The sequence below is a fragment of the Camelus ferus genome, chromosome 10 (assembly GCF_009834535.1).
Source record: "Camelus ferus isolate YT-003-E chromosome 10, BCGSAC_Cfer_1.0, whole genome shotgun sequence".
Classification (NCBI taxonomy): Eukaryota; Metazoa; Chordata; class Mammalia; order Artiodactyla; family Camelidae; genus Camelus; species Camelus ferus.
The window spans coordinates 55325285-55342250 of NC_045705.1; the positions used below are offsets into that span (position 1 = coordinate 55325285).

The 16966-nt window shown below is 40.4% G+C and overlaps 2 protein-coding genes across 2 annotated transcripts; both read left to right on the forward strand.

Annotated features, from left to right (window-relative positions):
• The first annotated feature begins 4853 nt into the window (after positions 1–4853).
• On the forward strand, positions 4854–5839 carry LOC102517466 (olfactory receptor 52L1). Its single transcript, XM_032490510.1, is given in 1 exon segment — positions 4854–5839. A coding segment is annotated over 1 exon segment (954 nt). The 5' UTR covers positions 4854–4885.
• Positions 5840–12890: 7051 nt separating this feature from the next.
• LOC102517213 (olfactory receptor 56A1) lies at positions 12891–13930 on the forward strand. The gene has a single exon (XM_006185668.2). It carries the CDS (start codon positions 12986–12988, stop codon positions 13928–13930), a length of 945 nt encoding a protein of 314 aa, XP_006185730.1. The 5' UTR covers positions 12891–12985.
• The last annotated feature ends 3036 nt before the right edge of the window (positions 13931–16966 follow it).

Consider the following 16966-nt stretch of genomic DNA (forward strand, 5'->3'; position numbering starts at 1 on the left):
GTGGGACAAAGATCTGCAGGAGAGATGGAATAGCCACAAGATTGCAGAAGATTACGGAATAGTCTCAAGATTTCTTAGTGGGTGGAGGATTGAGTGATGTTTACCTCTGGATTTAGAGTTCTCTAAGTGCTTTGGTCAAACTACTTTTGAATGATCTTAGTCTGAAAATTTTGTATTAGCATAAAATCTTGATGATATGAACAATCTACCATTTCCAGTTACTAGTATCTCTTCTGGCTGCCCTCTTTCATTAAATGTTCACTTAGTCAATATCTTCCCTATATTTTGGCCGCCCATAATCTTGGTGGGAGACTTCAGTATTATTGTGAATGACCCATTGAAAACTCTGGATTTTCATATTCTTGATTTCTTTTCCCCCCAAATCCTTATCTCATTTACCCATTCCCGTGACATATCCTTGAACTTCCGTAGAGATCACTGTATCTAACAGATCTTCCAGCATCTCTGCTTCACCCCTTCCTATGCATACTCCTAGCATGATATTTGATAATGAGATTCTGATTGTCTTTTAATCTTCTGCTTAAAATCTTCATGACTTTCCACTGCCCTTTGATATGACCGAAAACATACATGCTAAAGTTCTTGCTTACAGACCAGGCTTAGTTCCTGAGAACTACATCCCTAAATTTCATGATTCTGTCAAGTCTTTGACAATACCCTCCTGCCTCAGGGATTTTGTATCCTCAGCCTACCCCCACACCTCCCTTTACTTTTAATATATTCTTATGGTCACTAACTTGAATTAGGGTGGGCTCCCATACTGAGAACATTCTCATATGATATGTTTTAAGACACTGTAGTTTTAGGTCATAATATTTATAATTGTAATTAGGTATCTGTGATCACATATTTAATATATATTCTCCAGTGAACCATGATGACAAGGACCATTTATACTATTAATTGTTTGTTTTTTCCAATATCTAGCAGAGTACATGGATTTAATAGATATATATCTTATCTATTGAATGAATGAATGAAAGAGGTTTATCAGCAGCTATGAATAAAATACTTAATAATTGGATGAATAAAAAGACTGTGAAATCAAAGCATTATTCCAAAGGAGAATGTGGCCACTAGGGTGGACTGGTGATTAATCAGAGATGGGACCAAGGGAAGGGTCTGCTTGGGGATGGGAAGATATGATAGCAAAGATCTTAGCCCACCTCTTTGGGAACCTGTGGGGACAGACTGTTTCAGAATCAATACTCATCCCATACTTGCTATGTCTGTGGACTATGTCACAATCCCCCTGAAGAAAAGCAATCAGTTCACCTGAGACAGTGACATTTGCCTTAGGTTGGAGTCTCCAGAAGAAGACTCTGAGGAAGAGATTTGCATACAGGAGGTTTACTGTGAAATATACTTGAAAATTACACATGTCAGGGTGTGAAGGAAGCAGAGTGGAGAAGAGAAGGAAGTTAACCTGTGATCCAGTTACCCCAGATGTCTGAGCTAATTCCTTGGGGTATTCTTGAGGGGGATGGCCCTTCAGTGTTGTTTCAAATTGAAGAAAGAGGGTCAGGTCTGTGTATTTGTACATAGAGTAGACATTGGCTAAGAGCTGCACTCAGGTAGGAAAAGTAACTTTGAGTGAGTTAGCTCTCTTTGTCCAAGGGAGACTGACTTGATTGTGGGCTTTTAGCAGCCCACACTTGCAGCAGATGGAAGAATGAACACATTTAACCTCAGAGTCTGCTAAAGAATTTCCTGGGACTGAGTTTGACCTATGAATACAGAGCAATGTGAGGTTTCCTAGCCCACTGAGCCTGTGGTTTCCCACACAAGTCATCAGGATGTACAGGCTTGGGGGTGATCATCAACACAGGACAATGTGGGCCCCTTGCTCAGGCACAGTTGCCTTTCCCTTCTCTGTCTCTCTGCCCAACCAGCTCTCCCTGGGGCAGCTTAGCTCTGTGTGCCTCTAGTGATTCCAGAGACTAACTTTAGCTCTGTCCAGGTAGGTCTGTGTGTCTTCTGGGACCTGCCAACCGGTAATAAGAGCTTCCCTGATCAGTGCCTTGTTCATAGTCACCAACCTCTGCCTTGGGGAAGTATCAAGAGTAGACTTGCCTTTCAGAATGAAGATGACAAAACCGGCTAAGAGTTCTTGCATGGTATTTGGAAATGACTATGAAGGTCATTTTCTTGCTGTGGAAAATGAGGTCAGGTTTGGAGCTTATGGTTTTGGGGAAGACTGTTGACAGTGGACTTCTGCCTTCCCCATAGCCCTGGCTTAGGAGTTATTTCTTGGTTGGCTACTATGGCTCTGAGTCTTCTAATATCTCTGGTTTGATATCTCTTAGTAAATCTATTTCCCTTTATTTCAGAGTAGCTGTTCTCCCCAAAACTAACTGACTCCTCAAAACTAACTCTCTCTTTTCCAATCCCCTTAGCTTCTGCCCTTCAGGTCACACATGCTGTGCGCTAACCTATGAACTTGCAGACACTTCCCAGTGCCATTAAACCTTCATGGTCAGCTGAGGAATTCACAGGGGCCATTAGCATTCTCCTAGGTTGGCATCCTCATCATCACATATGGTGTGTGGAGACAGAGCTGATTTACCTAATTTACCCAAGTCTGGCCAGAGCTACTACTCATCCTTCACATTTTTTGAAAACTTTACCTGCATGGACCTGGGTAATGTGTTTGATTTCCTCTTTGATATTCAGAGATTACAGTTCAGCCCTTCTGGGTACAATATCCTCTTTATCACTTCCAAGCTGGACAGAAGATCACCATGGAGACTCAACCGAGACTCAGAGTGTTTCTGCAGCTGAGCAGAGAGGGCCATGGTGAAACCTTCTTGAGACTGGGAATGTTCTCTCTCTTTTTTAAAGTTCTCTCCATGATTCTGTCTCCCTCAACCCTTTGTGAAGATTGTAAAGCATGCACCCTCAAGAGATAGCCCCAAGACCAGGAGAACAGTGCCCCTGTATCAGGAATATTTTATTCATTGTTTCTGTGTCTCAGATATGACACCTGACCTCTGCCTTGGAGTGTTTGATTTCTGTTTCACCTTCTCCTGGTAGGTCATCACCATGAACTCTCTACTGCTGTGCCCTCCTCCAGTCTCTTTCTGGGTCTCTGCATCTCCCTTTTAGCACTATCGCAAAGTCCATGTCACTGTTAAGAAGATTAAGGAGACAAGGACAGACCACAGCCTACAGAGGAGCTCTCTGCCTGCAGTGACAGAGGCAGCAGCAGAAGTGACCAGTAGTGACCACAGGAGTCCCTCATTTCTGATACACACCTGGGATTCTGTCGTAGCTCTCAGGGCAGAGAGATTCAGTGTGGTTCCTCTGCCATGAGGCACCCAGAATATCACTTAATGCTTTTTGTTTTTTGTTTTAATGGAGGCGCTGGAGATTGAGCCCATGACCTTGTGCGTGCTAAGCACGTGCTGTGCCACTGGGCTACAGTGCCCACCCATCAGGATACCACCTTAGGTGAGGAGCACTGGGGCTCCCTTAGTGCACCTCTCGTAGGTGCTCCACTTTCTGCTGCAACAGTCCCATCCCTTACGTTCAGTGTCTGCCTTGTCAAGTTCCCATGACTCCTGATTGTTTTATATGCTCAACTGTTTATTTTTAATGTAACCATATAGATTTATTTCTTCACCAGACATTACAGAGTACCAGTTAACTTCTTGCCTTCTGGGACTTGCCCTGGGACTACTATCTTAAGCTAGGCGTAGTCCCTATTTTTTAAGGACTGACACAATAATGAGATGTACAGTGCAAGGTAATCAGTACAATGTGACCTTTATAGGAAAGAAGAGGAGACAAGCCAGGCTGCCTTACAGAATTTGGGGACAGCTTCTGAGAAGAGAGGTTGCTTGGACTGGATTTACATGAATAATTAGGGATGTACAACTTCAATGTTTTTTGCTAATTGACCCCTGCTTTTTGGTCAGAGAGGTAAATATATTTTCATTTTTCGATTCCTGGGAATCAAGTCCCTTCATCTTTTCCTCTAAGAATCACTGAGGGACCACTTGTTGACTTCAGTAATGAATGTTTAATAAACAACTCTAAGCTTTCCCCCTAGACTCACAAACTTCACAGCGCAAAGAAGAGGCAGGTTACTCAGGCACACGCATCTCTGCTTCTCCTTCAACCGCGGAAGTTTGGCTTCACCTTCCATTGCTCTGCTGACACGGCTGCTATCAAAGCAATGGGTGCACAAATGCTCAGCTGTCCTCTGACTTCTCAGCTGACACATGAGAAAGGACCTAATGCGTAGCAGAAGAGAATTAACGTTCTCACTATGTAGGAGGTTAAGCACTGAAATGTGAATTTCGGTAAGATTAAGAGATTCTCCTGGAGGTCTCAATAAAACAGATGTCACTGATACGTGAAGTTATCAGTGGATTTGAATCTGGAAGGAAAACAAAGGCCTGGGAGATACAGTACCAACCAGGCATTTCAGATTTTGTACCTGCCACGGTCAGAATTTGGGGGCAATATTATAGTCATTGTTGATTTATAAAGAAGACAGTAGGAGTGAACTATAGATGCATAATCCACAAGAACTGAGTCATTCCTGACTCTTTTAATACATGCATATACATATATACCCCCCCTTACATAGAAAAATACAATTATCTCACATTGTGTCTAAGACAGACCCATATACACAAACATATCCAGTTTCAAGGTTTTTGTTTTAATGCTAGGGAGGTTAAACACAGCACTATTTAATTGTTATTGTGGAGATGTTAGAAGCTCTGAAGCATCATGATCAGATACAGGCGCAGCAAAAGTTTGAAACAGAGAAGCATTGGGAAAAAAGAAAATGTATCAGGAATAGAGAAATCATGATTTTGGTTTCTTCTGCCTCTTCTTCCTTTCCAGGCTGTTGATGATGGCTCTGAGTAATTCCAGCTGGAGGCTGCTCCAGCCTTCTTTTTTCCTGATCGGCATCCCAGGTTTAGAGGAAAGCCAGCACTGTATAGCATTGCCGCTGTGTGTCCTTTACCTCCTTGCTCTAGTGGGCAATGTCACCATCCTCTTCACCATCTGGACTGACCCATCCTTGCACCAGCCTATGTACCTCTTTCTGGCCATGCTGTGTGGCATTGACCTGGTTCTGGCCTCCTCCACTGCCCCCAGAACCCTGGCAGTGCTCCTGGTTCATGCCCATGAGACTGGGTACATGGTCTGCCTGATGCAGATGTTCTTCATCCATGCATTCTCTTCCATGGAGTCAGGTGTCCTTGTGGCCATGGCTCTGGATCGCTACATAGCCATCTGTCACCCTCTGCACCATTCCACCATCCTGCATCCAGGGATCATAGGGCGCATTGGAGTGGCAGTGCTGGTGTGGGGATTACTCCTGCTCCTCCCCTTCCCCATCCTGCTGCAGAGACTTGTCTTCTGTCGGGCCACTGTCATAGGCCATGCCTATTGTGAACACATGGCTGTGGTAAAACTTGCCTGCTCAGAAACCACAGTGAACTGAGATTATGGGTTGGCAGTGGCATTGCTTGTGGTTGGTCTAGACATCCTGGCCATTGGTATTTCTTATGCCCACATCCTCCAGGCAGTGCTGAAGGTACCAGGGGTTGAGGCCCAACTTAAGGCTTTTAGCACATGTGGGTTTCATATTTGTGTCATCTTGGTCTTCTATGTTCCTGGAATGTTCTCCTTCCTCACTTACCGCTTTGGCCATCATGTGCCCCATCACACCCATGTTCTTCTGGCCACACTCTACCTCCTTGTGCCACCTGCTCTCAATCCACTTGTCTATGGGGTAAAGACTCAGCAGATCCGCCAGCGAGTACTCAGGGTGTTATACATAAAAGGATGGGTCTAACACATCCCAGTTATTTTCTTCAGGGGCTCCTGCCAAAGACACTGCCAGGAGCCCATGGTTGGCCTTGGCCATGTGGATAGAGGTCATTCCACAGTGGGAAGTCCTCCTACTCGTAGGAGTCTTATGGCAAAGGACATCATGAGCACTTGGCTCCATAGCTGACTGGCATGTACCTGAGTAGCCGAATTTGTGAATATCTTCCCCATTCTTTCTTTTGCTCCTGATCCCAACACTTTTCTATTCCTTGTGTTGGAGGGATTATAGCTTGGGGAAAAGATGATAGCTTTGGATGTGTTGTTTTTTTCCTGCCTTCTTCCAATAACTGATCATTCAACATCATCTGGAATGGGAGTAAAAAGTCGTAACTTTTGCCAGGTTTTAGTTTCAGAGTGTCTTCAAACCCTCTAAGTTTGTGGTATGAGCTCTAGGTCATTGGGGTCTTATGTAGCAACAAGATCTCTATCAAAGCATTTGACACAGCCACAATTTAAGAAGACTCCTTTCGTTGCAGTATGAGTGTTACTTATTTAAAATAAACAAGAGTGAAAGGCACTGTAATATATTCATAGGGTAGTAAGATATGATCTCTATTTCTAAGGAAGAAATATGTATGTCCACAGTGTATTTATTTTTTTAAAATCCAGTTTGTATTTTTAATTTATTCATATTTTTACTTAGGGTAAAGAGTGAATAAGACCAAGTATTGAATGTATATGTTTTGTGTCTTAATTTAACAAAGCAAAGCAGTTATGTAGAAAGCAAAGCAGCTATGTAATTATCAGTATCTGATAAACATAAAATTTGTTAGAGTCTGGTGTTGGTAAACATAGGTTTATTAATACATTTATAGTTATGCCACTTGAAAGAAGAATTTCTCTTTCTGAAATGTGGTTGTGGAGTGATCAATTAGACGTCGTCCCATTCCTGCTAACAGGAACTGGGAAAAAGCTTACAGGAGGATTGTCCCAGTTGGTTTGCTATCTCTTTGTTGGATGCTGCCTTGATATTGAGCCTAACTGTTTTCAGTCCCTAAAAAGTTACATTTTTTTTTCAGTCGTGAAGAAATAAAGTCATTGCTAAATTGAGGTAAGATGCTCAATTGATGAAAGGATCCTATCTGGGTATTCCATAAGGGTAGAAGGGGTGGAGTAGGTGGTTAGTGTTTCCAGTTTCCCCTTCTTTGTAAATTTTACTCCTAGTATATAGTTATCTGTTACAGAGACTAAGTATTAAGTCTTTAATTTTGTTGGCACGTATGGGTGAATTAGGGAGGACTGGAATGAGTCTTACTGTAGGAGGAATACACATTCTCATCCCCTTGGTTCTAGGTCTGGGACTTCTACTCTGTTAAGCCTGACTGAAACCTGAGACAGAAATTAACTTGTATTTGGTGTAAACCACTGTGTTTTGGGAAATCTTTGTTGTAGCTGACTAACATAGCCTAAACAATATATGTTTCCATTTCAGATCTTCCAAGTAGGATATGTAATGTCTTTCAGAATTTCCTTTGAAAATGTTTGCAGTTTTTGTTTATGTGTAAATAATTTATTTTACTCTCATTCAAATTTACTATCAAAAAATTGTTTGTCATTTTCTTATTTTATTTTCCTCTGTCTGCAATATATGCCCTATTTTATTCCTAGAGTGTTTATTGTGCCTTTTCCGTTTTCATTGATCACCCATGTTAAACATTTAATCAATGTTATTAAAATATCAAAATTTAAAAATTGTATAGCCATTCAGCTAGATGGTAGCACTGGCTCCTTGGATTTAACTTTTCTTGTCTCTTCTGCTGATTTAGACTCCTTTACTTTTCCACCACCTCAAAGATGCATTAAAAAGAATATGAAAATATTATTACATATTTTATAAATGTCTTTTTTCATATCTTCACTTTTTGCTCTAGTAGATTAGTTTTTTGCTTATTTAGCACGATCCTTTCCTTTTGTGCTAGGTATTTTTCCAAAGAAGACACACAAATGGCTAACAGTTACATGAAAAGTTGCTCAATAGCATTAATTATCAGGGAAATGCAAATTAAAACCACAATGAGGTCTTACTTCATACCTATTAAAATCTATCATCAAGAAGACAAGAAATAGCAGGTGCTGGGGAGGATGTGCAGAAGAGGAAACCCTGTGCACTGTTAGTAATGTAAACTGGTGCAACCACTTTGGGAATCTGTATGATGGCTCCTCAAAACATTAAGAACAGAACTACGTATAATCCAGCAATCACACTTCTGGGTGTATAGCCAAAGGAAATGAAATTTCTATCTCAAATTGATATCTGCACCCCCGTGTTCATGGCAGCATGATTTACAATAGCCAAGAAAACCTGAGTGTTCATTGACTAATGGATAATGGAAATGTGGTTTATATACTATATATATGTGTTACTCATCTATAAAAAAAGGACATTCAGCTTTTGTAAGAACATGAATGGACCTTGAAGGCATTATACTAAGTGAAATAAGGCAGACAGAGAAAGACAAATACTGTATGTTCTCATTTAGATGTGAAACTTAAGAAACTGAACTAAACTAATAGACACAGAGAACAAATTAGTGGTTGACAGAGATGGAGTTTGAGGGTAGAGGAATTGGGCAAAGGTGGTCAAAGGTACAAACTTCCAGTTATAAGACAAGTCTGGAGATGTTAAAAAAGGGTAACTTTGGGAGAGAGTGAGGAAGTGAATCATGTTTTCCGTCCAACATCTTGAATCAGAATTATTATAATTTTAGTTGAATTTTGTGATATTACTTGTATTGTACATACCTTCCATATTATACTTGACTCCAGGAAGATAGTAATAGTCTCGTATGTTTAATTTACTTCTCAATACTAAGTGACTTACTCCTCAACAGAACAAATATCCTCAATAATTATTTGTAATATGATTCAATTAATGCATAAACTTGATACCTTTGCAGTGAGTACCTCCTTTTTTCTTTTATTAATTTTTTTTGATGATTTTCTGTTTAAGACTAGGAGGACAGATCCCCCATCCTAGAATTTGATGCTCTCACCTGACAGAGACAGGGTGCCTCTTTGAGAGAAGCTCAGGAGTGCTTTTGGAGGTTGAAGGTGGAGATTTTTCACTCTTTAACCCCTGTGCATTCCCAGCAGTAGTAAAAGCCCATGAGGAATAAACGAGGGATTAAAGTAGTAATAGTTAGAACCTAATACATTCCATATGCACAGCCCTCTGGTAAGTCATGAGTGGAAGGTATACGTGGGACCAGAGGACAAAGAGAAGGCCATCAATCTCATTCTCTTAATTCTAGACCTTAGGATCCCTTCCTACTCCCTCCCCTGACCCAAATTGGTGAGATTTGATTTGAAAATTCGTCTCCAAGAACATTTACCTAGTCATCTGCAAGGCGATTTGCAGAATCCCCAGAAATAGATGAAGTCCTTGAAGAATGTAAAATGTGAAAGGAAAAATGACTGACCCTCAGGTTTCTTTCTGGGATCACAGGCCCTTAGGCAGGTGAGTTTATAATATTTTAATATAAAGCGAAAGAGAGTCCATCTCTGACCTTACAGGTCCTCCGGGCAGGCAGTGAATCAGACAGGTTGGAACATGCTTCCTACTCTTGAGACTCAACAGCCCCACCCGCTACTTCAACAGTCTTTGTCCAAAAAATGACCCTTCTTCCCATAAAGAAAAGCAAGAAAGGGAGAGGAAAGGGGGAAAGACAGAGCAGGAGTACGCACTGCTGTTATTTCCGCCTTGCAGTGAGAAGAAAAGCCTTCCTTCATGGAAGTGGAAGTGAAGGAAATAAGTTTCTTCCCTAATAGGCAGTGTGCAGGCTACTTTCACATTCTTTGGGTGAGGCTGATAATGTTACATGAAGGTTAGAAAATGTGGAGAGGGGCAGGGAACATTTTTGTGCTGGGTCCTAAATTATGTCAATGAATTTCAAAAGATAAAAACCAACACATAATTAAACTGGAAATCAATAATAATGAGATGTCATGATAAGTCCCTGATGCTTGGAAATTAAACAAAATACATATAAATAATCCATGATTCAAATAAGAAATTAGAGAATATTATAAAATATTTCAAACTAATTGATAATGATACACAGTAAAAGTTGTGGAATGAAGAGAAAATATTTCAAACTAATTGATAATGACTTGTAGAAGTTGTGGGATGCAGCTAAACTAGAGGGAAATGATACTTTTTAATGTTTATATTAGAAAAGAATGAAGATTTAATATCAATTATTTAAGTTGACAACTTAAGGTGTTAGAAAATGAATAAATTAAGCAAGAGTAAATAAGAGTAAGGAATTAATAAAGATATTAGCAAAGTATTATTGAAAGCAGAAACAATAGGAAAATTAGCAAAACGACAAAAACAAGGTTGATTCTTTGGAAAGATTAATAACATTAATAAAATCCTGGTAAGATTTTAGAAAAAAATCTTAATTTCTTTTTCTTTAGAAAGAAAAAAAGAAGTGCAAAGGATCAATATGATGATTGAAGAAGTTATTATACAGACCATACTAGATATTAGAAGGGTAATAAAGGAATGATACAAACAACTTTAAGCCAATAAAACCAATTTACTTATGAGATTTTAGGACACGCAAGTTATGTGAATTCCAGCCCCCAGGCATCGTAAGTGCAGACTTGTGATTAGTACTTCTCAAAGGATAGTCTTTCTTTTCTCAAGGAAAATCTTCCCTTCCCCTCCCTTTCCTTCTCTTCCCTTACCTTCCCCTCCCCTCCCCTCCCCTCCCCTCTCCTCCTCTTCCTTCCCTCCCTTCCCTTCCTTCCTTCCCTTCCTTCCCTTCCTTCCCTTCCCTTCCCTTCCCTTCCCCTCTCTTCCATTTTTCTTCTTCTGTTTGGTAAAGGAGAAAAAAAAATCATACAGTCAGTTTGACTGATTTTACTTTAACTTCATCATCACAAACCCCCAAGGGATACTAAAAAATATCTGTGACTGAAATAATCAGCCACTCAGAAAAGTGGTTCTAAGTACACTGAAGAGGTAGGAAGGAGTCAGAATATGTATGACCTTCAATTAATTAAGTAAAAATGTGTTGATTCTACTACATTCCAAATACTGTGTGAGACACTATACTAATGAGGAACAAAATCAACATGGATCTAATGCTCATTGAAGCTAAGAGCCCAGTTCATGTGTAGTCCTGAGTAGTCTATATTATGAGAACTGGTTTTATTTTATGAACAATGGGAGGCTACTGATACTATAACGTAATGTTTGCATAATAGAAACTTGATGAGGGCAGAGACCTTAACTACTTCATTCAACTTTTTATCCCTGTGACTATTCTAGTGTTGGACATATGGTTGGCAATAAATATTTATTGAATACTGAGGTTTACACAGGATAAATTAGCTGCCCAAATTCATGCAGATATCAACAGCAGAGTTGAATTCAGGATAATATAAAAAGCAGGGAAAGAGTACAGTTTTGTTAAGAAATTCTGGAAAGTTTTAATATAACATTTCAGGATTTTGAAAGTGGTATAAAGTAATGTTTAAGAGGATGGTCTGTGAAGTTCAGCAGATAGATATAGATTTGAACTTCAAGTCCATTTCAAATACTGTTTCCCACCTCTTAACTACCAACTAATAGCACCTTAACATAAAGTTAAGAGGGAGGTTCCCAAGAGATCCAGCTCATCAGCCACAGGGTCCCAGTATCTCAGACTATTACTGTTCCCAGCTGGCTTGGAGAAGAGGGTGGAACAGTGTGAGTAATTGACTGCAGATCATAAAACTCTCTAGATTTTTTCAGCAGAGCCAAGGAAGCAGTGGGAGTTCTGGTTACTGGATGCAGACAGCTGACTCCTTTAGATATCCTTTTCCTCTTCTGGTTCCTTAAGTTTGAGTGTGAAAGAAAGAGAAAGAGAGAGATTTGGTATCTTTGTCCAAAACTGAAAGTACAGTCTTTCTACCAAATGGGGATGTGGGATAGATAGAGTTTATTGAGAGATGAGAGACTTGTCTTAATATTTTGAATACCCACAGGAAGGATGTACAGAGGGAAAGATTGAATACATAGCAGATGGAATGAATAATAGGTCAAATTTCCTAAGAAGATCAGGGTAGATAGACTCCACATCAGAGATGAAGAGACTGGAATTAGGAGGAGGGATAGATATTCGTGTATACCAGAGGCGAAGAGGAGAGCAGGGGTATAGGCATTGACAGGTTTATGAGAAACTTGAGGAACTCGCATCTAATAGTCTCTGCTGTCTTTGTGACACACTTGAAGAGGTCATCTTCTGAGAGAGGATTTAGAATTTAAAAAGAATTTAGAAAATTTGAAAAATTGCTTGCAGTGGGTGAAAGAGTGAATTAACCAGAGGTTATTATAATGGACTTACCCATGAAGTGCTCATGTGAGGTTGGTGATCATAAATATTAACGAGAACAGTTTGCCTTTGAGCATAACATTCTCTATAGGAACATTGAACTGTGTTTGTGCAGGCTTAAATTAAGTTTGTCCAGGGTGGACTGTGCCTGAGGAACAGTAAGTCAGAATGACAGGGGAGCCTTGGAGATCCTCTTTGTATTTAATCAGTATTTACTTCTTTTTTCTACTTTATCATAGGATTGGAAGTATATCATAAATTTTTCCATCTCCAGTTTACTTTTGGGTGTGATAAAAAGTGAGGAAAACTAATTTTTTAATGACTAACAAATTATGTCAGCAATATTCACTAAAAAGACCTATGGTTAAATATGATTTTATAACATCTTTATTAATTCTCGATTACTCTGTAAACTATGAGCATTTCTGGCTTATGGGTTCTATGATTGACCAATTTGCTTTTGTCAGTATCATTTGGACAAATTTTTATAGCTTTACAGTGTGTTTTAATGAGGTAATTCTCATTTTTCCTTCTGAACCTTGTCCCTTGTTTTTCTTATTTGTTTTTCCAAATTGTTTTTAGAAATAATTTGCCAAGCCCTTCTCCCATTCACATATATCTCTACTGAACTTTGCCTTCGTTTGGGATTGTTCTTCTATATATCATCAGTTTTCTGGGTGAGTAAGGGTTAGCTAGTATTTTGACATTTTTGTTTCCTGTTGGCCTGATTTCCTGTTTCTTACCATACAGAAGCCCAGGTGAAATCTCCTCAGTTTAGGATTTATTTCATGACATCACCCAGCAACTACTCTTCTGCTCCAGTCTCTGAATTCCTCCTCATTTGCTTCCCTAACTACCAGAGTTGGCAGCACTGGCTGTCCCTGCCCCTCACCCTCCTCTTCCTCCTGGCCATGGGGGCCAATGCCATCCTCCTGATCACCATCTGGCTGGAAGAATCTCTGCATGAGCCCATGTACTACCTGCTCAGCCTCCTCTCCCTGCTGGACATGGTGCTCTGTCTCACCGTCATCCCCAAGGTCCTGGCCATTTTCTGGTTTGACATCAGGTCCATCAGCTTCTCTGCCTGTTTCTTCCAGATGTTCATCATGAACAGTTTCCTCCCCATGGAGTCCTGCACATTCATGGTCATGGCCTATGACCGCTATGTGGCCATCTGCCATCCACTACGATACCCATCCATCATCACTGGCCAATTTGTGGCCAAGGCTAGTGCTTTCATCATAGCTCGAAACTCTTTGCTGCTTTCACCTGTTCCCATTCTCTCTGCCCAGCTCCGCTATTGTGGGAAAAATGTCATTGAGAACTGCATCTGTGCCAACCTGTCTGTGTCCAGGCTCTCCTGTGACAATTTCTCCCTGAACAGAATCTACCAATTTGTGGCTGGTTGGACCTTACTGGGCTCAGATTTCCTCCTCATCTTCCTCTCCTACATCTTCATCCTAAGAGCTGTTCTGAGGTTTAAGGCCGAAGGGGCTTTAGTCAAGGCTCTGAGCACATGTGGCTCCCACTTTATTCTCATCCTCTTCTTCAGCACCATCCTGCTGGTTGTGGTGTTGACAAATGTGGCCAGAGGGAGGATCCCCATGGACATCCCGATCCTGCTCAATGTCCTTCACCACCTCATACCCCCTGCCTTGAACCCTATTGTATATGGATTTCGAACCAAAGAGTTAAAACAGGGGTTTCAGAAGTTGTTACAGAGGGGGCTTTAAATGCACAGAAAGGGACTCTCTATGGAAGAACCTATTACAATTTCTTCTGTTTCTATTTGAGGATGTGTGATTGTAGAAAGGAAAATAATGCTTGGATAGTGAGCATTTCCTACCCACCTTCTGTCCTTCCAGGCTCAGGAATTACTGTGGATCTCTTAGTAACTGACCAGATCCATTTGCCTAGTTTGGGTAACTAACTTTCTCAGGTACCTACCTTTGTGTCTAAACATTTACATATTTAAATCACCTCACCTTCATGAAAATTTGGCAGGGCAGGGATTATTGTTTCACTTTATATATTAGAAAGCAAAAATGGAGAACTGTTGACAAAAGTCACATCTGGTGAGTGATGGGGCTTCAATTCAAGTACAGGTCTGTCTGACTCCAGAGCCTTCCATGACATAGCACTCCTTCCTCAGATACCACTGAAGCTCTAGCTCTGCTCTTCAGGCCATGATCTCTGTGCCATTTTTGTGAACCTGCTGCTTCCAATATGCATCTTGTCTTTAGGTCTTGTCCCTTCAGAGTCAGGAAGAACTAAGCAGAGGCACAGAACTCAGAGAGGTCACCATCTTTTTCTGATCATGATGGTCCAGCTTCTATTAAAAAAGAGTAATAGTCGTAATAGTACTGCTTATGTCCAACAGAATCCTCACATACCTTCAAACTCTTTATGAGAAGTCCAGGACACCAAGAACCCAGGTGAAGGGAGAAGTGGGGAATGAGAAGATCAGTAATGTAGGAAGTGATAAAACTGACTGTGGTGGTGTAGGGGACATTCTGTTTACTCAAAACCAGGTGCTATATTGTCTAGGACTGCATGCAAAAACCTCAAATGAGGAACATATAAGTTTGGCATATGCTAAAATTTCTGGATGTCACAATCTGGTGAAAATAGGTGAGGAAACATAATATATTATTGTAATTGGTAGGCAGTGATATCATTATTGAAATGTAGTAGGGAATTTAGGGTTGGAGCTCATCCAGTTGCTTTACCCAAGGTCAAACATGATTCTTATTTGCAAAATTTCATAGACTGAAAGCAAGAGCCACTCTATTAAGAGGTCCTTAAGCACTGGTTCTGGTCAGCAGATTCCAAAATTCTTAAAGGCCTTTGAAATGTAGAGAGATCTAATCCCTTGCTTTCAACAAATAGGATCTTTGTTTTTCAAATGTATCTTGACTGGTAAATTGCAAATACTGGATTTGAAAAGGTATGTATTATATGGCATCTGAGTCTAAAAATTTGGTGAAAGGTGGAGAGCTGGGGAGCTCCTTGATTTCTTTAACTGCAAAGTGCATGAAAAAAGTAGTGAAAAAGTATTTTAAAGAAATTTCTTTGAAGAATGAGCAAAACTTGGTTATCTGTTGGGTGTGTGAGGAGAGAAGGACAATTATATTCTCATGCTGAAACTTCTGTGGGTTTTATCATCTCCAGTCTTTGGCTATTCAAGGAATATTAGCATAAGGTTCTCTTTGTATGAATGAAGACAGAGATTGGGCTCCCCAGGCTAAAAACATAATTAACCTGGAGGTTTGGTCATGTAGCTATCTTTGCTTAGCCCCTTAACCTTGTGAATACAAGATTCATAGTTACATGTTCTTCCCTGAGACACTTAAATTAATTCTGAGTACATATCATATTGTCTCCACACACAAGGAAGAAAATTTTGGTGGACACTTCACTTAAAAATAAAGGGCAAAGGTATAGCTCAGTGGTAGAGTGAGGGCTTAGTCTGCACAAGGTCTTGGTTTCAATCCCTATTACCTTAAACAAACAAACAAACAAAAAACAAACAAACCTAATTATCTTGCCTCCCCCCAGAATTAAAAAAATAAATCTAAGTGCCATTCTTAATCTTGAAGGTCCTGAATTAGTCACATCTCACTTGATTTCCCATTTCTATAAACCACTGCCCTTCCTCCAGTCTTAAAATCTATTTTCTTCAAATTTCTTAGGTATATTTTAGATTCTCCAAGTCATTGTAACCTCAGCAACCCCCAGAAGTGTATTCCCTTTTGTTGTGGGACATAGTCCTCCTAAGATGCTAATGCTTCAGATGGAAAACCTATCTTCTCCAGCTGCGGGGAGAGTAGAAGGCTCATGCAGTTACAAATCCAACCCTCGACTCAGTGAGGTGTCAAAAGTTGGATGGTGCGTTCATCAACTTGTCCAGCATGATTGTACATACTCAAAAGCAATGTTAACTTATAAAAATGGAGCAAAAGGTCTAGATTTGCCCTCTCACTTGAAACCACAACCAAAGAAACTGGACAAAATATATGAAACAATGGTTCTGAAGACACCGAACATCAGCCAATGGAGGGTAGGAAACAAATGAGGTCAGTTCTTTTCACTGGAGAAAGATTGTTGCAGCTTTCTGGAGAGAGATTCCCGGCCATGTAAAAGGAAGGATGAACTGAAGTGTAGACTGACAGTCTTTCTGTGTTGAGGAGAAGGACATGGGAGTCAGGGGAGGCCAAGGCAGCTAGAGTTCACAAGTCTCTCTTCTTGGAGAAAAGAGAACTGCCTAGAAAGAGGATTCCAAAAATCTATAGAAGGGCCCCCTTAAGTGAGGGAGTATAAAGCAAACTAACAAACTGATGGGAAACTGCTTGCCGATTCATTCTTTACTGAGAATAACTTTAACCCAGATAATCTCAGAAGGATGGACAGACCCTCCTGAGTTCCTCCTGAAGATTCATTGAAGTGAAGAGGAATATAGCACCCTGTAAAACACCCTGGGTGTTACCACCTTTTCTGTTCCATCCAGTTTTTCTGTTAAACTTCAAGATGCCAACCCCAAGATGGGCTTACAGTCCTAATGGCATGAGTCTGCTGTGACTCCTTTGCCAGGCAAAGCAACGAAACTGTTCTTTTCTCTGCTCCCAAAACTCTGCCTACGAGTCTGAATTCGCTTTTCGAGGTGCAGAGGGTTTTTCAGTAATATAAGTATTGGGCAGAGTACTGATTGGTGTACGCATGGGTGGAAACTACCCCCAAATACTTGAGAGAATAAAAACAAAAACAAGAAC